General features: G+C 40.0%; 1 protein-coding gene across 1 annotated transcript; it reads left to right on the top strand.

Moving 5' to 3' along the window:
* The first annotated feature begins 311 nt into the window (after positions 1-311).
* On the top strand, positions 312-21,364 carry LOC119739824 (lateral signaling target protein 2 homolog). Its single transcript, XM_038214909.1, has 12 exons — positions 312-471; positions 9,157-9,310; positions 9,806-9,930; positions 10,070-10,219; positions 10,992-11,134; positions 11,713-11,802; positions 12,081-12,182; positions 12,948-14,237; positions 14,761-14,915; positions 15,760-16,317; positions 17,272-17,375; positions 17,725-21,364. The coding sequence occupies exons 1-12, from the start codon at positions 436-438 to the stop codon at positions 17,839-17,841; spliced, it is 3,024 nt and encodes a 1,007-aa protein (XP_038070837.1). The 5' UTR covers positions 312-435; the 3' UTR covers positions 17,842-21,364.
* Positions 21,365-21,457: the final 93 nt, after the last annotated feature.

Below are 21,457 nucleotides of genomic sequence, written 5' to 3'. Positions count from 1 at the left end.
CCCCACTACAAGTGCTGTATTCTTCAATTATGAAGTTAGCACTCAACTTAGATCCCGCTGGCCATGCCCCCCCCCCCCTTTGATTTTTGCTGCCATAGCGTTGGCTGATGTGTTTTGCTATGTGACCATCATGTGACCTAGCTATAGCAGATTATATATCCTATTGAGTATTAAATAAAGCAGTTTAACAGATGCCATTGTGATGATTGGAAAATTCTGTTTTTATAATACACTGTAGTAAAGTAGGACAGGAAGCCAGTCTATTTTGCGGTTTATCCGCGAAATGTCAAGGGTCACCACGCATCAATGTTTTCATTTATAAATTTTCCATTCATTGACTTGACGAGCCAGACGGAACAGACTTGCCTGGAATTTTGCTGAATTCACAGCTTTTGAGACATTATGACAACTTAACTCGCGGCATTCGGCTTCAAGATGATGTCAATACGCAAGTGGTTGTACAAACCCAAAGTGAGTATCTGTTTTAGCTGTGAAATGGGAGAAAATTTGAGGTGAAATTGTCGCGCCGGGGTTTGGGAAGATTTTCACGCGCCTCGTGACTTATGTGTTTACGCTGTGCGTGGGCGTGCTGGTATGGCGGTTTGTGTACAAACTGCGGAAATGCATGGGGATTGTTTTAGTTTCTCTTTCGTCGGGAAGTATGTTGTGTCATGCGTTTGGTGCATGACACTTTTTGAAAGGAAAGCAAGCGGAAAATAGTAATGTCACTTAGAATAGTCAACCGAATGCTAGTTCGAGCTAGTAACTAGGTCTAGCTCTAGGACTCTACGAATCGCCTTTTTTAACATTTGGAGATGTGTTAAAAAAGGCATGCATGCATATTCCTGCAAGATCAAATTATCGCACCCAACATAAACACTGTTAATATTTTGAAGGAAAAAAGTGGTATCTCGCTGCCCTTTTTATAACATAGCCCCACTAGTGTGGCCGTCGGTATGCTGCGCTGAACCTTTGGCCACACACCGTGGTACCGCGCGCTACTGAGGACGAAGTTTTTCATAAAATTCAGGGCAGTTTCTTACATTTTCAGTTTCTTACTTTCTTATGGTTGTATTCTATGATGTCTCCTATCACTTCTGGGATGCTTAGCATGTGCTTAGGTCTAATGATGTTCCATTTTCCGAGATATTCTTCAATCTTTCTGGAGTCCATATGCACTCGTGAAACGTCTGGTGATGGCAGCCATTTTGAATGGGACAAGAGATGACCTCAAGCTGTGACGTCGCGTGTATGCAAATTGCTTGTCGAGCGCGCGAGGGCGCGAGTTGCAAATGCGACGGCTGTTTCCTGTACCATGCATTTATCGTCAGGGGGCCACGTGCACCGATCTCTATTCAGGATCTACGGCACAGGAAACAGCCGTCGCATTTGCAACTCACGCCCTCGCGCGCTCGACAAGCAATTTGCATAAACGCGACGTCACAGCTTGAGGTCATCTCTTGTCACATTCAAAATGGCTGCCACCACCAGACGTTTCACGAGTGCATTATGGGCTCCAGAAAGATTGAAGAATATCTCGGAAAATGGAACATCATTAGATCTAAGCACATGCTAAGCATCCCAGAAGTGATAGGAGACATCATAGAATACAACCATAAGAAAGTAAGAAACTGAAAATGTAAGAAACTGCCCTGAATTTTACGAAAAACTTCGTCCTCAGTAGCGCGCGGTACCACGGTGTGTGGCCAAAGGTTCAGCGCAGCATACCGACGGCCACACTAGTGGGGCTATTTATAACAATGACGTGTACATGGCCTAAAATATTGTGAGAACACTCCGACAATGCAAATATGATCGTGATAATAATTATTTTAATTCATGAACTTTTTAAAACATTTGCTTTTGACTCTAAGATATTGTGCACCATGGTAGAATACATTTCATTTATTTCTTGCAGTTTTTAACAGAAACACTCTAGAAAATTTGAGCAAACAAAATTAGTAGCCGTTGCTGGGGTAGAATGTCGCATGTATTCCTAAAGTCGCGATATACACGTGTGCATTTTGGTAAACGCTCCATTATCTACAGTATGTAAGTAGTCACAAGACAAGATTTTCAAAGTTTAATGAAATTGTGCAATGACTGATTTTAATTGCCTGCCCACAAACACAGTGTACCACACAGCACACATCTTTTTCAAGAGCCAGTATAGTTATCAATCATTTACACAGTTGTGGGAACTGGAAACACATGCTCTTGTGTTGGACACTTGTCCAATAATTGACCTGTGTCTCTGTGTAAACATGACCGTCTGATAAACTTGAACATCTACACTGCATGATGTACATGTACATGTACTGTGGTGAATGGAACTTTTTTGGAAATTCAAAACGGAAACCGATAATGCTTGGAGTAGTTACATGTATATATATAGGGCAAAGTTAAATTGTATGTGTTTGTATTGTTCTGTAAAAAGCATTTATTGATTGATGCAAATGTTTTATGGCAGTATTTTTGCTGGTCCCAGAGGGCCAGCCTAGGCTGTTAAATGTCCTCTTGTACCTACATGTAGATCTGACAGACAGACAGCCCGACTGACAGACAGACAGACAAACTGATACTTTTGAGTTGGAGCCCAGCAGTGCTATCCAGTAACGCCAATGAATGGCTGGCTGACTCCCCTGGACTGTGAAAGACTGACTGACTGACTGATACTTTTGACTTACAGATTGGTAGTGCTATCATATACATGTAGGATTACCCTAGTATAATGCCAATGAATGGGCTGCATCGATGCAGGAATTCTAGGAATTTACCTGAATGGATGGAGGCAGACTGTCCTTGGCAACCTGGGAATGGTGTTAAGTCAAATTCAACGTCTGTCAGATTTAACTCTCAACAGTTGATTGTTAATTTTTTAAAAATGTTTCCATACAAGGTACTGTAGTCTACAAATATTTGCAAAAAAATCTCATTCATCATATCATTGTATCAAACTTTTGAAACTCTTTCTTGTTGGATTCAGAAATTTATTGCAAGTCATTCTGGATTCCCACTTGAAATTCAGGGCAATTTTTTGGGGGTCATATTTGTCATACATGTATGTACATTTTGTTTGGGGGGGGGGGGGTGATACAGGTGATGATGATGCATTTTGTCCCATGACATAGGCCCTAGTGTTTTGTACTTGTACATGTAGCCACCAATCTTATCAGCAGCAACTTGGAATCATTGCATCACTCAGAATCTGGTCGGAACTTGTGAAATACTTGACCAAGATTACACCAGAATTATCTGTGTGTGTTTAAGAAGTTGATTACACAGCATTTACAATTCAAACGCTACTCAAATACTCCAATTTTACAAAATATACCTGTACATGGATTAACTTAAGTGTACTGTATGTATACTGTACACTACATAAAAACAAATCTGTGTCTATAAGTGTAGCACCTGTACTACATGTACATGTACATACATGTACATGTACATGTAGGTGTACATGTATGTACCTGGTCCAATGTAAACATGTACACGTTGTATGTACACATGTACATTGTGTTAAATTTGCCTTAGTCAATGTGCCTACATTGTAATTAGTCTTCAACAATATGAACTTTTTGGGGGTGGGGAGAGTAGGTGGAATGGGGGTGGGGGGTGGGGGATAATGGAAGTAATTAAGGGTCAAGTAGGGTTTTAGGTACATGTACCGGTACTTGTACATGTACATACACAATCTTTCCATTTAAAACATAGAATGAGCACAACCTAAGGCGTTGCTGAATTGGTATTCCAGACCTACATGTACACATGAATGACTACGTTTACTGTCAGCGAAAACCTACACAATACGAGACAACATGAAATTTTATTTTATTTCAGTCTGATGTAGGAAGGTCGATTAAATTCAAACAAATAATTGAACATGTACATGTAGCATTTTAAACTGTTTATACATGTAGAACACCCTTAAAAAATAATCTCTTTCCACATGTATCTCTTAGAGTTAAACCATTTTTTTCAGGCAGTTGTTGAACCCTGCTTCTGTGTTGTTAAAAATAAAAGCAAATCTTCCATAGTGATACAATGTATTCAATCATCCAAAGAATTGAGTAAGCCCCCCCCCCCCACCCCGTTTGTTTGTTAAAGTAGGCAAGTTGGAAAGATTTGGCCTTTGATACTGTATAAGAAGTGGTGTAGTAAAAGCCGAAGGACATTTGTCCAAAAAGTATTACATAATTGTAGACAGGATACAATGTAACAATTTCCTCAGTCCTTACAAAAAGTGCTTTTGGGTTTGAGGTACCTTGTATTTTATGGCAATTTCAGATTAAACAGACAACGTTTAAAAGTATGAGCTACAATGCATTCCTTTTTTTGCTTGAAACCTGACTCCCCTTGAGCTGCTGTAGTGTTTTGGATGAAGTTTTTTTTTTTTTACCAATGAAGCAATTAATGTGTTTATGCTTAGCAATTGGCCTCTGATGGTGGGTCCACTTTCAGGGATCTTCACATCACTTTAATCCAGAAGGAGGTTGCTCCTTTAAGCACCCAGCACCTGTGTGGTGTTGTCCCTTCAGTCTCAATGGAAAGGTCACCAGACAGTCATTGAGGTATAATCCGGCATGCTGCACTTACAATATGTAGCTGACCCTTTTATGATATTGTGGTTGGTTGGTCCCTGAGCTGCAGTACATTTTTCTTTGTAAAAACGACCCCGGGCTTAATATGCTTGGTAGTTGGTACATGTGCATAATGTACATGTATGCATTGTACATGTTAACATGTGTATTGGTACCTGTCCATAATTATTATAACTAGGCATAATTATTAAAATATGCTTGCTTTTTCGTTTAATATGAATTTTATGGCTTGAAATTGGACAATTGACAATTCATAATGTTTGTCTGAAAAATGTGTACTGTACATTTGTACATTCTGCTAGGCCACTTTTTCTGCAATTTAAGCAGTTTTTTTTGCATCTCATTTCACGATTTGCATGTTTTTACATTTATAGTACAAAATGCGTAGTGCCAACGTTAGCTACAAAATCCAACCATTGTTCGTACGTTTTCTTGGTTTTCTCAAAAGGTATGATATCCACTGAGATGAAACATGCACCTTTCTTAAGATTTTGAGCAATTTTGTTGCTTTTAACAAAAAAATGCTTAAAAGCAAATGAAATCTACCTTTAATGCTTTACAGTGCTAGTTATCAGGGTCACTCATTGAGACAGTGTATCATGCTGTGGGACATTTTAATCTCTGGACCTGTTCCTGCTGATCAAGCTGGTCATTAACCCAACTCTTCGGATCTTACAGAATCTTTAGGAGGTTAGTCAGGATTACTAGGAATGGAACAGCTCAGCACATGTAATTTGTGAAGTCTCTGTGATCAAACACATAATTTATATGGGTTATAAATTATTTCCATGCTAGTGGAGGTCTGGAGGATTTTAAAGATTCAGAGTTTCAGGTTTAAACACACCATTTCGCAAAATAAATGTGTTTTTGCTGATTCAAGGAATTTCAGTGTGAAGATACTTTTTACAATCAAGTAGGATGTTACATGATATTTTGACCATTTCAGTTTAAAATGTTTGCAACATTAAGGTTGGAAATTCTTGAAAATTGCATACTTATGTGAGATTTTTTTTTCTATTTTACCAATTATTGTAAGAAAAAGTCATACATTTTTTTTCTGTACATTTAACTTTTTTGTCAACAATAGATTAATTTGATGCGTTTATAACATGCACCAAACAGGTAACTGGATAGTGGGATTGTGTACTGATACACCTGTAAATGCCCATATATCTTGCCAGGAAAGTGTGCCTGGTCTGTACAGTTATTGAAAATACAAAACCACTTTATTCTATGCACATTTTATACGTGTTATAATTAAAAAGTAATTAAATTCTTGTTCGGCCGCCGACCTTGGTTCAAGTGGTCAGTACAGGTAAAACGTTCTGTCTTGCGAACCCTAGACTTGTCAATGAACAATAATTATGTTTTCCCTTGTTGTCACCCAGCCTTGACCTGACACTGAGGCCAAGTGTGGATAATGACTGAACCATATGGCGCTTGCAAATCTACCCTTAATGAGAAAAAACCCAAACAATATCGCTGTTTGCTAGCAGTGTTTCCGGTTTGCATTTGGCAAGATTACAATTATTGGATATTACGGGCTTGAACCACACTGGAACAGATGAGATTATTGTAAAGGGGCGTTACTTGCCAGGAATAAATTCCCTCCAACTGTACATCTGGTGTATGTGTTTGTGAATGTACAGTGTGCACAAGTGCGTACACGTGTACATGTACATTGTACGTACGGTACATGTAGTACATGTTGCGTCCATGTACAGTATGCACTTGTTATTTTATGCTCAAAACGTTTTCACATTATTTGCGCCAGCTGTGAAATGGCAACAACCCTGCTAATTAATTTTATTTTATTTAATTCTGCATAATTTGACCATTAATTACCACCATCTTTACCACTGAAAAACAAAATTCTATTCATAAAGTGTTCATGGATTGTGTAGTGTGGTAATGTGCAGTATATTTCTATGTGCAGTGAAAGTGTACTTAAAAATACACGTACAAATGTACTTTGATTATGATGTATGCTGTACTTAATGTATGTATGTGTACATGTACAGTACCATACGCATATTGTGACATGATTGCACTCCATTGATAGACATGCAGTATACAGGTATATCTACCGGGTATGCCTAATAATCTGTGCACTTCCTAGCTCAGTGACTGCAGCTACATATTGCTATGATGGCATATGATTGAGCATGTCTGCCTTGCAGGCCAGGCTTGTCATGTGGCATGAATATTATACCCAACCCTGGATAAATTAACATAAAGAAGATATGGACAATCCATCAGCCCACTTTGAAAAGGGGGGGGGGGGGGTACACCATTTTCTTAGGGGGTGCTGTTGTTAAAAGTGGCCTATCATGGACAAATTTGCTGATTTGCTGAAGCTGGCAATTTTTTTGATGGACACAGCAAACGGACAAGCAAACCATGGAGGATTCCTCCATGGGTAAGCACAACAAATCGCATTTCTGTCTACAATATGTAAGTCTCCTGAAGGACTTCAATATTTTTATCTGAAAAAATAATCCAGACACAGTAAAAACAAGCTCAGATTTCGCCAATTCCATCTAGCTTTGGCCAGGAGCATCCAGGGCTGATATTGGGCTTTTGCCGCTTGCTTTGTAAATGTTTAAGCCCTCGGAACGTTCACATGCATTTTTGAATATATTCTGTGATTCAAAAGCTGAAATAACTAATAAATTTCAGTAGCCTGAAGGCAAGCCAGAAGCCATGAATGTTAATGACATGTTCATGAAATAATGCTGTGTTTACAGTGTTGTGAAATATGTGTTTCCATGGTAATTTGTAGATGGGTTCCATAATTGCCTTTAAATCATTGAATAATTAAAAGGAAAATTGTACATGTATTAGAAAAGGGAAAATATGTTGATAGAAACTCACATCTCATGTTTTCAAGATTCATTTGTGTTTACATTGGCTGTGTATACATGTACAATACATGTATGTATTGTGTCACAGTCGAGACAATCATGTGTTAAATAATGATCAAGTAATAAAAATGCACACCGGCAATTGATACTTAAAAAAATTATTTATGTAAAAAAAAGGTAAATGGTGGGCCATGTACTTGAAATATTGGTTTTGGATCGTATGCAAATTACATGTATGTAATTCTTTCTGCAACTGGTTGTTTAAGATGCAGGTTTTTGCATAAGGCCAAAACAACTTTATTCCAGGTATAAAAAATGGCAAACCTGAAAATTTCATCCATTTTTGCACCATTGACCTGTACATGTATTACATCACTCAAAATATCGTTTCATAATTTTTCAGTAATCCACGCAAGACTGGGCACCATCTGACAACGACAAAAGTTCTTGGAACTTCAGGGTTTTAAATCGATTAGTTTTTTTATCGTAAAGTTATCCTTTTTGTTGATTTGTAAAGTGAATGGTATTCAAAAAGGTTTGTTCAGGAGAGGGAGTTGAGGGGGTGTGTAAGCAACAATGGATCAGGGAGGCTAAGCAAGGTCATTTGTTGTTGCAACTTGGCAGTGATTAAGTGTGTGTTTTGTTAACAGTGGCTGGCAAGGACAACACAGGACGGCAGACGGTTGTCTGGTTGGACTGAATAGTTGTGAATATTTGTCACTTCTACAGGGGCTCACTGATTCAAATTAGAGTAGACAGATGATACTGGGGGATTATGCTGGGGAAATAAAATTAACATACATTTTGTATACATGTACATTTTCTTTGCTGTAGATAACCCGATGCATGTGAATTTGACCGCAGACATTTGTAATTGTTCCTGAAGAAACAAGTAATGTTAAAGACCTGCCACAATATTCAAATGGTTTTGAAATAGTTTCGTTCCACCATTTTTGTAGAAGGTAAAATTAGAGATGCATACACTGCCGGTATTCAGATATGATCAATTTGAGCTTTCACATACTCATACAATGCACTTTAATAAGCAAAAATAAGTTGTCCAGAGAAACAGGGTGAATGGGAGGTAAATATAGAGAGGTTGAATAATTCATGGCATGTGAAAAAAAAATGTATGACAGGAGTCACAGGGGTATCATACAATATGCAGCACACTGCTAAGCTTGGAGGATACATACCGGTATAAATGTAACTCTCATTGCTTGACAGGAATATAAATAAGAAAGAGCAAAACTGTGTTGTCATCTTTTATCCGTAAAAGCTCCTGTGTTGCAGCTGTTGCAGTGTCAAAAATTGCCATAATTTTGTTTTAAGGTTTTTTTGCTGAGATTTCATTAACTTTTAATGGCATTTGATTGTTGATTGAGTACATAATACTGAGTCAACATGGTCAATGCACAGATATTTTCAATGAGCTACAATTACGGTTATAAAAACAGTTTCCTCAGTTGTTTGAATCCGCATGGACATTATACATTTTGAAAAAGAGCAAATTAAAAAATTGAATCCAATTAAGGTTTTTCATTAGTTTCATACAATTTATAGCGACAGAAATTTACATCAAAATTGTGTTTCAGTCCAAATCCCCTTATGGACCTTATTATTCACAGCCCACTCTGATAATTTTGTAATTGTTACTTTTAAATACATGTATTCTTTGAATTTTACAGAAAACCGATAGTCAACTTCTGGCCCAGTTCTACTTCAGCGATGAGGAGCTGAATGCGGTATCCCAGGAACTAGACAGCTTTGATGGGCGGCAGGACCCAGAGAGATGCACGCTACTTGTCAACCAGCTGAGATCGTGTCAGGACAGAGTCTTAGGTCCGTACTTAGTAGTTGGTTTTTATCAAGTTTACTTTATTATTGTGCTCTCTCTGAAACCACAAGTGTAACCAAGTCTTTCTGTCAGTTTTTTTTTTCCGAAATGGCTTTTTTATTAGCATGTGCCTATGAAGTCATAATTGTCAAAGACTTAGACACTAGCTTTAGTTTAGAGATTTGGAGATGGCCTTCATCGTACACCGAGGTCTAGACCAGGGCCCAATTTCATAGTGCTGCTTAACAGTAAGACAATATTTTCTGCAAACCAAAGAGCAAAACATGTTTTAAGCCTGAACATGATTGACCGCTCCAATTCTGGATTGCCCTTTTTCCATGTAATTTAATATGCACTGTATACTCAGTATTGTCCATGGCCTTGCAAGAAAAATTCAACGCTTATTTACATACTGTTCAACTTGTCTCCGTGTCATTAATCAGGTCCATGGAACACTGGTTTTGAACATTGACTGATTTCCTTTGTGTTTTCCTTTGCAGGTATTGTGGAGCAAGTCATGGAGCACGCCATCGCAGACCAGCGAGCTAATCGGGACTTCAGGGCCAAGTTTCCTGACGACGTCTTGCAGGATAGCCTCGCCGGCCAGCTTTGGTTTGGAGCAGAGGTAGGCACACATGAACATCATTGGCCAAACCTTGCATGAGTCATGTTTGTCTAGTGTTGTGGTCAAGGTATTTGTGTTGATCATCATTTTAAGATGATTAGTTTATTTTGAGAATTATTCCTTCTTTCCAAATACGCAGTGCCTGGCTGCCGGTTCCACAATCATGAATCGGGAGATTGAGAGTGCTGCGCTGCGTCCGTTGGCCAGGGGGTTGACCCGAAGCTTGGATGTGCTACGTAGTGTCCTGCGAGAGCAGTGCTACAAGAACTTGAACCATTACAGTGAGAAGGTAATGTTACTGAACTAGGATCTTGCATATTGAAAGAAACTAGGGTTTGCAGTTGTCAGAAAACATAGGCTCAATTTCATGAAGCTGGTAAGTACAGATGTTTACTTAACACACAGTAAGCAAAATTATGTAAGCAGCCAAAATGTCATGCATTGTGAATTGCTTTTGACTGGTTCACAGGTTTGTTTGTCTTTTGCTTATTACATAGCTGCTATGAAACATTTTCTGCTTAAAAGTTTAATTTTTAGTGTCGCCTAGCAACCTGAAGAGTTTATTGGACGCGATTACAGCCATTTTGTTACCTTTTCGAAGGCTGCTGTCTCCTGGCTACCCAAAGTCTGTTTTGACGGTTTTGTATATTAAAACACAGTTTAAGCATACAATAAAGCGAAAAATGAAGTTTAGAAGCAGCAGCTAAATTGTTTTTATTGTTTTAAAGTTTCATAAAAGTGCAAATTCTTTTTCCAATGGATGTGTCACGTATTGGAAACAAACTCTTCAACCTGTTTTTCTGTTTAATGAGCACGCCTTACAGATTTTCATTTCATAGTAACTGTTAAGCAATCTGCTTTGCTTAAAGTGATACGCAAGCAAAAAGAAGTAGCTTTAGAGCTGCATTCTTACACTTAGCATTGGATGACTCAAGAGAGAGAGAGGGGTTTTTGTTTGTTATACACTGATGTTACTTTTAACTCCATCCTTTACTCCATCTTTTAACTCCATCTTTTGTGAATTGACGTGTGGAGAATTATTTTCCGATTGATGTTCACAGGTTAAAGAGGGCCTGCGTAAATTTGACGAGATGTTTGCTGAGTTTGAGCTGAGCTATGTGAGTGCCATGGTTCCTGTCAAGACAGCGAGGGAATATGACACTCAGCAGGACGTCATTGTGCTGTTCTGTGAGACCATGGACAGGTAACAGTCAGTTTCCTATCATGGTTTATTTTGACGATTTGTAATAAAAAATAATGAAGCCTCTCTCATTTATTGGGTACAAATATATCTTCTCAATATATCACTCTGATTGAAGCAATGTAGTAACTGGATTTCAATCTGAAATTTATATACTTTTTGAAGTAAGGCAATGTTTAAACTCATGTCAATAAACTTGAATTTTAAATTATTTTTACCATCAAAAATGGTGCATAACAGCGCCTTCATCCTCTTAAAAAATATGCCATTGCATTTCCCAGGTTTGCAGCATTTCTAGGTTTCTAGCCTTCACTTACTAACCCTGGCTCCATGGAATATAAGGATTTATGACTTCTGACTAGCATCCCTTAAACAAAGACTTTGACAAATGGGGAGCCACCAACATAGGGCTGGATAGCTCAGTTAGTAGAGCACTAGTGCAGAGTTGTGGAGGTCCATGGTTCAAGTCCCACCTAAGTCAATTTCTTTGGTTAAACGTATAGTGAACCCTTGTTGTTTTCCATTGTGATTTATCTGAAGACTTTTCTTTCAATTTATCCCTTTATTTCATTTGGTTTTAGGGCTTTGAAGCAGTGTTACATAACCCAAGACAGAGTAGATGACTATGACCCTGCGTTGATGTTTACTATTCCTAGACTGGCTATAGTCAGGTAAAGATTCGGAACTATTCAGACTTTTTTTTATTTTACATTTTAATGTAAAGTTTGGTTGTTTTTTTCCCAAGCCATCCATGATATAATTAACTTTTGAGTGAGACATTGAAAAAATACTGGCCCACATTTAGTCATGGAGTACGACTTTACAAATTTTGAATTAATTATGGTCTGGTAATAGTTCAGTACTCTGTTGATGCTCCCCATCTGAGAGTACTTGGATTTGTCTGTAGTGAATTGTAAAAGTAGATAAAAAGCTTCTTCCTCAATTGCAGCGGCTTGCTGATTTTCCCGGACGGACCTCTGAATATGGACAGGGACTCACGGAACATCTCGGAACTCTTCAGACCTTTCCAGGGTTTACTGCTCAAAATAAAGTAAGAACACATGCTTCTTTCTCTGCTGTTCAACCGTTTTGTTGACTTGTTTGTTTTATTATTTTGAGGATATTTATTGCTGGTAGTGAAACGCAGGACTCTGTAAATGTTCCTAGGGCATTGTATAATTTGCAAGGGCCGGAGAAGGCTGTGGTAGTCAGAGTGTCATCCATTGATCAACGGAGCCCGCAAGCTCCGCAACAACGTCTGATATATGTGAGCATGCAGATGTATGCAATCCAACGCGCCAGCCAATCGGTGTTGACTTTAGAAATTGTGAAGTCATTTTGAGTAGAAATTCAGTCTAAGCTGTTGATTGGTCAATTTGGCTGCCTTTTTTGTTATGCAACAATGGATTACCGATGACCTGGTAGCAGGTGCCTGTTGAATGGTCAGAATCTGGAGGTCAAGACGCAGACTTGTTTTGCATAATTACGTGCTGAATCTGCAGACATGTCAGAAACGCTTGCTTTGCAAGTGGCTATTCCATAAACTAAGCTGTGGAGGGTAAAAAGTTCACATTTTTAAAGCTGTTCAGCTTTTTGGGATGGGATGGTAACCTCAGATAAACAGTCCGCGAACAAATAAGGTACGGAGAGAAAAAGAAATTTACATGTTGGCATTGGTAGGATTTGAACTAGGGTCACTGAGGTGGAAAAGTACCACTCTGCCAACCTGACTGATCAAATTATTTTCCTGACTCGAAAAAAAGATCTTGATTATGGAAAACACTGATGAACCATTTGAACTTTAATTTTGTTCCAGGGAATTATTAGAAACCCTGCACGAGGAGGAACTGCATCTTCTGGAGAAGGCGTTGTGCAGCACCAAGGAATCATGGGAAGACATTGAACGCCAGCTGAACGAGATGAGCCTGAACAACGAGACACCACCGCGAGGGCGCTCTCGCCGCACCAGCCGCAACCCGGACTCCATCTGCCTGTCGCCATGTGACAGCATGATGACGGAGTGCTCTCTGATCAGCTCCAGCTTTCTGTCCACCCCTGAGGGGGCAGATCTTCTGATGCAGAGGCTGAGCTTCTCCGATTCTTACCAGGATCTCCCCGTACCTGAGATGAGCGAGAGGGAGTCTTTGAGCCCTGGGATGTCCCCAGTAGCTTCGGGAAGGGATGCCATGCCTGAAATAACTTCCATCTGTGATGGCGAGGGGCCTGGGATTTCAGAACTTAGAAATGGGAATAGTGAAACTGGAGGCGTGGAGCAAGTAGTTCTTGATGGACATCAAAATGGTGATCTTGCAAACAATAACTTCTTTGGACAGCGAGTTTCCAACAATGACACGAATTCTGCCCCAGTGAGCAGGGCACCGGTGTCCAATGGCTCGGAACCAGCTGTGAGGGAGAACCACCGTCCACGCCTGACACGGGAGGACAGTGGGCTAGGCTCTGCCCCCGAAATGGAGATGATGGATTTGTTCATCAACGTTCCACCCATGCTCCAAAGCAGCGTGGAGATTGAATTGAATGGTGGAGAAAGCCTGGTCCGTGTTCAGAACACCGACTCGGTGCCGCACAGCAGTAAAGCTGCCCTTAACCCTTTGAGAATAGACGGTGGATCCCGGGCAGTTGGCACCAACCCTTCGCCAGTAGCACCCCCGACCAACTTTGGCAAAGGGAAGCCCAGCACAGAACTAAGCTTAGTCGGTGCTAGAACTAGTCCGACGGTGAACAACAGACATCACTCTGATTTCACATCGGAGGGGTCAGTGTCCCTCTCCCATCAAGGCTCTCTGGACACACCCTCGCCCAACGGCCAAAACGAACCCACGTCCTTCTTCCAGCGGCTCCGTCATGGTTCGGGCCACCGGTCCTCAGATCAAGAGTCGTCTCGCGCATCCAGTCCCAACGGGGCCATCTCGGCCAGTGCAATAAACAGGGTGGAGGGGAGTCGGGGAATGAGACGGGCTACCAATCAGAGGTCATGTGACCTGCCGGAGGATGATGCTGATGATGGGGGTTCGTCAAGCTCCTGTTCATCATCATGCTGTGGAGGTGATGATGACGTCTGTAGCTACAAATGGGAATCAGATGGAAGGTATTGATAAAAGAAGAAACTACTGTCAAGTTAACTCATTAGTTCCTCTACCACTCCAAAGGTACCAATAATGTAGGTTGTAATGGATTCAGAGAATGAATACACTGTAGACCAGTGTTAATGGGTTAAAATGTATCGTTTATCTTGCTTTGAGTGGAGGGAGAAGAGATCAACATGGTTCAAATGACATTTCTTGTCAATCAAGATTTTGTCACTGGTGACAATTTCTGAATGTAGGCCAAAACATAAATTTAGACCTCACTCATAATCATTAGAATACTATGATAGAAGTCTGGAGTGGGATTTAATGTATATGCTGCATCTCAGAGCATTGCCATGTATAATCCTCAGGGAAGCAGTCAATGCTCCAGAAATTTTCATTGGCATGATAATCAGGGGTAGTAAATGATAAAAAGTGGGTTGTTACGATATTGAAGAGTCTGTTGTTTATAATCCTTTTTTTTAATACTCACCTAGTCACCTGTAGTATTATTGATCACTGCTGTGTCTTCATCTCCCGTAGCGATAGTGACAGCACGTCTTACCTGTCTGAGAACAATGATGAGCTAGAGATTGCCATGGCGATAGAGGCAGCGGAGGTTGCGGCGAGGCAGGAGATGAGGTCTCACTTCCGTAGCTCCAGTGACTTGGTGCACAGGCTCTTTGTCTGTATTGCAGGTAGGCATTCCAAAAACAAATCAACAGAAAATAGATCAGGGTTTTGCTGAGCTAAAAGTTTGGCTTATTGCCTAACCCCAATATGACAGTATTCCCAGCCACTCTGGAAAATCAGAGCAAACTTTCTAAATGAGTTTCAATGTTTTCCTGGCGGGGAAAAGTCAGGGAATTTTGAAAAACACCCAAAATTTGGGAAGATTCAGGGATTTTGACAGTGACTCAGAAGGGAAAGGTTTTTGCCAGTTTGGCGTATGTGCGTCTTGTGCCATGTGTCCAAGTCGTGTCCATTGACTGACTGGCTGTGGTGGCTATTTTGCATTTTAATGCACCATGAATATTACACACCTCTCCAGACATCATCATTTGACTGTGCTACACCATCTTTTGACTTCACTGCAACCTCATTCAAGTGAAAATATTCCTCATGGAATTTTGTAAAATTCTCAAGGAAATATCAGGGAAAACTCAGGAAATTTTGTTTTCATAAAGTGCTGGGAACCCGTACTATTATTCTATATTTGGTTAGGTTTACTTGCTTGTGCTGGCATAATAATGGGATGAAATAAACTTAAAACTAGACATTTGAAAGAAAAAGATGCTTGAAAAAGTTCATGAATCAGTTTCTCTTAAGCTCCCCTGTGTGTTCTTGAGCGTTACGATATGTTCTGTATCACAAATTTGGCTGTACTGAACATCCCTTTTGGGCTCTCGAATTTCATGTTCAATTATACCAATACCAACCAGTGTGTTTATTCACTTTAATTGAGCAAGTAAATGCAAGACTGAAAGTAAAATCTGACTTAAAAAATAAACTTGTGATTCTGTATTTTATTACTCTTCCAAGGTGTTGCTGACCAGCTTCAGACAAACTATGCCAGCGACTTGCGTAACATCCTAAAGACTGTCTTCATCATGTGTGCCACGGAACCGTTTGTCATCACTCCAGAAGATGTCTGTCAAAATGGTACCTCGCAAGCTGAACCACAAGAGGGCGCTAGCCAAAGTGGTGCTACTGGAACTAATGTCGTCGAGGCAAATTCCGAAGCCAGTAGAGCATCGCCCACAAATGGCCGGGTCCGATTTGAGAGTGGAACGGATACCGAAGAAAGGACTCTTGTGGGGGACAGTGTTCCCTCTGACTTAAATTCTGAAATCGAGAGCTTGGCTGGGACATCAACAGACCCTGAGAGCACGGTATCTACAAACGGACAGAAATTGCCCACAGATGGGTCAGAACAAAACGATACATCTGCTTCTACTGGAGACAGTATCATCAGGGATGCACCAAGCGAAGGGTCCGTCATTGAAGACACAGCCCAAACTGAGAGCCCAGTGTCGGAATCGAAGGAAAGGAGGAGGCATCGCAGCGGCTCCAGAAACAGAAGGTCCACCGCTTACCAAGGTACAAATCTTAAACCCTTTGCTCTACCACATCACTTCAGTATTTGCCATAAGTGACTTCCTTGTAAACAAGTCAGTTAAGATCTCCCCAGGCCCTCCTATTCTCCCCAAATCAGTCCTGTTGCTGAGCGGCAGATAGGCCCTCTAATGGCATTTTGATGCACTCCAGAGTTCACTTGGAGAGCGAGTCTAAGCATCCTTGAATACACTTTAGCCGGAGTGCATTTACACTATGGTCTCTGTGTGCGAACAGGAGAGGGAGCTTTTTGACCACTTTCAAGAAACCCAACACCAAACATGCCAAAATTCAAATCTCGGAAGTTGCTGTTGAGATTGTTCACAAAGGTCCGCACGATAATACTACGCATCGGTGCATCAATACTGTAAAATACAAGTGTGTGCAGTGAGCTTTATAGCTTTGAATACAGTGTAAACTGCAGCTTTCGCCAGCGTCAGAAATGTGAAATATGTTTTGTTTTCTCATGTGGCCTGGTTCTTATTTTTATAATTCTCCACAAATGACTTCAAAACCTTTCTCTATTATTGTGTGAGAAGTAACTAAGTAATTTGTAAAGTTGGTTACGGATGTATACCCGATCCCATAATCAAGAACCGGTTCCTGACATTAGCGGTCAGGTACTCTGGTACCCGGTTCCAATGCACAGCCATAGCCATGAGCATCAGGCAGCGTCGGCAATGCATTCCAATGTCTCTCCCAGTGGTCTCCCCCAACTCTCCCTTTCTTACCTTTGAGCAGGTACTTGTGTACGGAGCCCATTGACAAGGGTGACATGAATGACCCCAAATTTCATAACTGAAGTATTGGCTACTTTTCACAAAACATTCCTTTTGTCAGCTTTAATGAGCCAGAAACTTGCCAGTGCATTTTTGTCATGATCCTTGGTGAGTAAACAGTGTTATTTTATATATTTTTCTCCTCATGTTTTCATTGTAGAACCGCCACCTTGGGTTCCTGATGATAGTGCTACTGAGTGTACGTCCTGTAAAGCTCTATTCACAATGCTGAGGAGAAAACACCACTGTAGGAACTGTGGAAAGGTATGGTGCTTAAACTAAGTCTTTTTTTTGGGGGGGGGGGGGGGGTTGGCACTAGAAATTTAAGCCATGTTTGAATTACTTGGCTAGTAACACATGCATCTACAGTATACAAAGCTTGAAAGACAAAATTGAAACCGTCATCTTAAGGGGGAGATATATATTTTAACAGTTTAAAAAAAATTTACACATTTCAACCACCTACCCAGAAGAGTCTTATCTTGCGTACTTATCTTGTGTGCTTTGTGTTTTCAATTTTCCGACAACTAAGATCCTGCCGTAGCACTTATCAGCCCAATTTATGAATTGAAGTCCTTCACTCAACAGCATTTTCATGTGTATCTTTGACCAGATTTTCTGCGGTCGGTGTTCGGCCAACTCGGTCCCCCTGCCACGCTACGGTCAGCTCTGCCCGGTCCGCGTCTGCAACCGATGCTACATGTTCCAGGTCACCCCGTTCCAAACCTGAAATCCTTTTCACCACAAGAGGGCGCACTCCAACGCAATCACTGAAAATAACTAGTAACACTTTATATCCATTATTGGCTGATTATTTCTGAGCCAGGCGTGTAAATTGTCCCCAGTCAATTGTAACTTTTGGTTTTTTCCCCCCAGTATTCCCCCCCACACAAAAACTTAATATGTTTTCCATTTCCAAAGTTCGGTATTATGATAGTTATCAACCATAAATAGGATATGCAGTGCTTATATCGTTATGACCCAAAAATGAAAGAATACCTGGAGTTTAATGCATGTAAACACACTGTACTTCTACTTCTACGTGGATAAGTGCCAGTAGCAGATCTGGATTGGGAGTTGTGGGGTTGCAAGCACCTGATCACCCGCTGACTGATGTTATGAAACTAGTAAAATGGGGACACAAATAATAAATGGAATGCTAAAGTTTATAAATTTATTCTTGAATTGCCTCAGAGTGAATGAGAAATCATCGTAGATTTCAACATTTTCTTGGGGATTTGCCCCCTCCCCACTTTATATCCCCCCCCTCGTTTCCGCCCGTGAGTGCATCCATATATGTAAAGACAATTATTGTTTCTAGAGATTATTTAAAACAGTCTTGATTGTGTGAAACTAGTGAGGCTTGAGTTTCCAGAGTGTGTTGGGAACCAAAGGCAAAAACTGAAACTCTTTCTCCATTCGGAGATTTGCTTGGGCAAACACCGTCAGAGATGAACAAAATATCCACCAAATTTATGAGTATGTAAAGTTTTTGTGACTAATGATAATACAATAAAATGCAGCTGGTAATTCAAGAATTTCACATTCATTTTATTCCATAGTTATGCCTCCCTCAGCATACAAAGATGGCCGCCCCTTGTAGCAGCCATCTTTGTTGCCATAGAAAATCTTGAGACTTTGTAGAGTCTGGAAGTTGCTTGGGATCTTGTGTGTTATTTTTCTGTATAAAAGTGAGAAACTTGGGATGTAGTGTTGAAGCCATAATATCTTAACTGAATATTGTGGGAAGGAAACGTAGTCACTTGGTTTACAGGATTTGAGCATTACTTCTGGAATTTTTACGATATCAATTACACAACTGGAGACAAGTATTATATTCATTTAATATATGCAAACAATATGAAAATATGACTACTCAACCAGGTAACCAATGTATGATGTATTATATACAACCAGGATATTTATGGCACCAATATTCATTGCGTGAACAATGCAGTCTGTAAATAACGACAAGCTTTGTGTATTTATTGCCAGGAGTATGGAGTTTTATAATGTACAATTTTATCGCAGTCAGCGATAGGCACAAAAGGCTTGGTGGCATAAAATTATTGTGTAGAAGTAAGATGAATTGAAACGGTCAATGAAGAGAGACATTCACAAAATTGGACTGCGCCCAAACTTGGTTTGAATGCACAATTGGTGGAGTGGCGTTACAGTATTGTAGGTAGTTACTGAAAGATTCTATCACCAACACTTATAAAAACACACATGTTTACACTTCTGTTTTCAATGGATTAATATCTCATGTACTTAATGTATCATACTGGAAAGTATTTATCAGGTTTTCCTGTTTATTTTTATTTCCTCTTGGCAAGTGTTTCCTCAAGTATTTATGAAACAAGCTGTTACTGTCTTGCTACATCTTCGCTAACTCTTCAAAAATCCACCGGGGTTTGCTTGTTTTGGGGGTTTTGCAAAAGTGAGGAAAGTTGAGTCTGGTCTGAACACAGACACAAAATGGCTGCTTATTGTGGATAGCCATCAATCAGTTTGCGTCGGAGGATGTGATAACACGCACTTGTTTTTTATTTTAACACAGGCATGGCTGACGGGTTAAAACATCAAGATTGCCTCAACTCGCCTCCGGGTGCATGTCTAAGCACGCTACCCTCGTGTCTTTTGTACACATGCACACATAAAGTCAGTAAAGTCTGTGGAGGCGGACTGTGTGTTGATCTTGAATTGGCCGTTGTGCAACGGCCTATTGTACAATTTCCACTCCTGTACCCCAGATTTACTCCACACCCCAGAGTATTGAAACAAATGAGGTTTCGGCAAGAAATTTGTTTACAGTTGAAATGACTCTTGCGAATCAGTATTTGTGGCGTTTGGCTATATATCAGAAATTTCCTGGAAAATTTTGCCTTTTGCGAAAATCAAGTTTTATGTCAGATTGACCTATGATGTAGGGGTCAACCTAGCTACTGCTAGCCCAATAGGGCACTGCGTACCAATAGGGCACTGCGTTAAGTGTGACACATGAGTGCATAGGAGAAGTACACCAAACAAACTAAAGGGGAGGGTTTTTACACTTTGTTTGAGTTGGGAGGATTCAGATATGCCTAGGGAGTTAGGGTGAACATGTACAAGGCATATACAATTGTGCACAGTATTTAAAGCGTTGGTTGAAAAGGGGGGGGGGGGAATGAAAAGAAGTCTCTTGGTGCTTGAACAAAATCAGGTTAGTTTTTTGTGTTTTGAAAGTAAAACAGGTATACTAGATACAAGTATTTTATTGTTGCTTGGGGGGGGGGGGGGGTCTACAAGTTTTCAAATTTCACATAGCACCCATGCATGTGGTTGAGTTTATTTGGATGAATTTGACCGGTATTTCACTTGCATTTTATGCATATTATGATTTGTTTCTTTTTGGGCCATTACTGCAAATATTTAAATTGGTTTGCAGACTGCCAAAACTGAAAGAATATACCAATCATGTCTGAAGAAAGGTCCAGATTTGTCTTATCTATCAATTTAGCAGAATATTAAGCTTTTGGACAGGTTGATTTAAAAGGTCTTATTGTTTTGTCAGAATATAAGCTGATAAGGTTCGTTACCGTGTGAAGTGTAGAATGATTTAAAATTCATTACTTGTTTTCTGAGTTGGGTTCATGGTGCCTACATGTGCAGTTTTTATTGTCCATTTTCAGGTTTATTTTTATATTTAGCTGAAAGAATTGGAAAAAAACATTTGGTGGCCAAAAAAGTGTAAATACTTGATGCTGTAGTCTGTCAACAATGTAATTGCATGTCGTTTGTTTCTCGTCATGCTGGTCCTTTTCATGTTTCTTTCTGTACAAAAATACGGTAAAAAACCTGCAGAATGAAATAAAAATTCTGATTAATTGTTGATGTGTTGCTTAGCAACAAGGGTGGGATTTCCCTAGCTGGTTTCTGGTCCTTCTGTGATGTGCAGGAACCAGTTAGGGAAAATAAGCAACCGGTTACTTTTTTCACCGTTGAGTTATCAAGTGTATATTGAGTGCATTGCAGAGCTATTGCGTGGTCAAAATATTACCAATAGACCAACAATTCATTTGCTTAAAATGTGGCTGAAAAAGCTGCTGTAAAAACCTGCTTAACTGTGAACATTTGTATTGTATAGCGAGGTATATGTCTACATAAGACACTACTTGTTGCAATGGATAAAAACTGGTGAAGTGTTTCTTTGCATTCTGCATGTTACATATTGAGTATGAATAAAATGCCTCTTGTCTGATCCAGAAAAAAAATTCATCTTTTCTTGAGTTTCTTTGTGTTCCGCCATTCGATGCGTTCCCTGTGCTATTTTCGATGTTGACCCAAAGAATTAGATCGTTGTTTTC

The sequence above is a fragment of the Patiria miniata genome, unplaced genomic scaffold (genome assembly GCF_015706575.1).
Source record: "Patiria miniata isolate m_02_andy unplaced genomic scaffold, ASM1570657v1 HiC_scaffold_4, whole genome shotgun sequence".
In the NCBI taxonomy this organism is placed as follows: domain Eukaryota; kingdom Metazoa; phylum Echinodermata; class Asteroidea; order Valvatida; family Asterinidae; genus Patiria; species Patiria miniata.
Note: the sequence above shows the minus strand (reverse complement) of the source record. Positions and strands in the feature narration are given on the sequence as shown.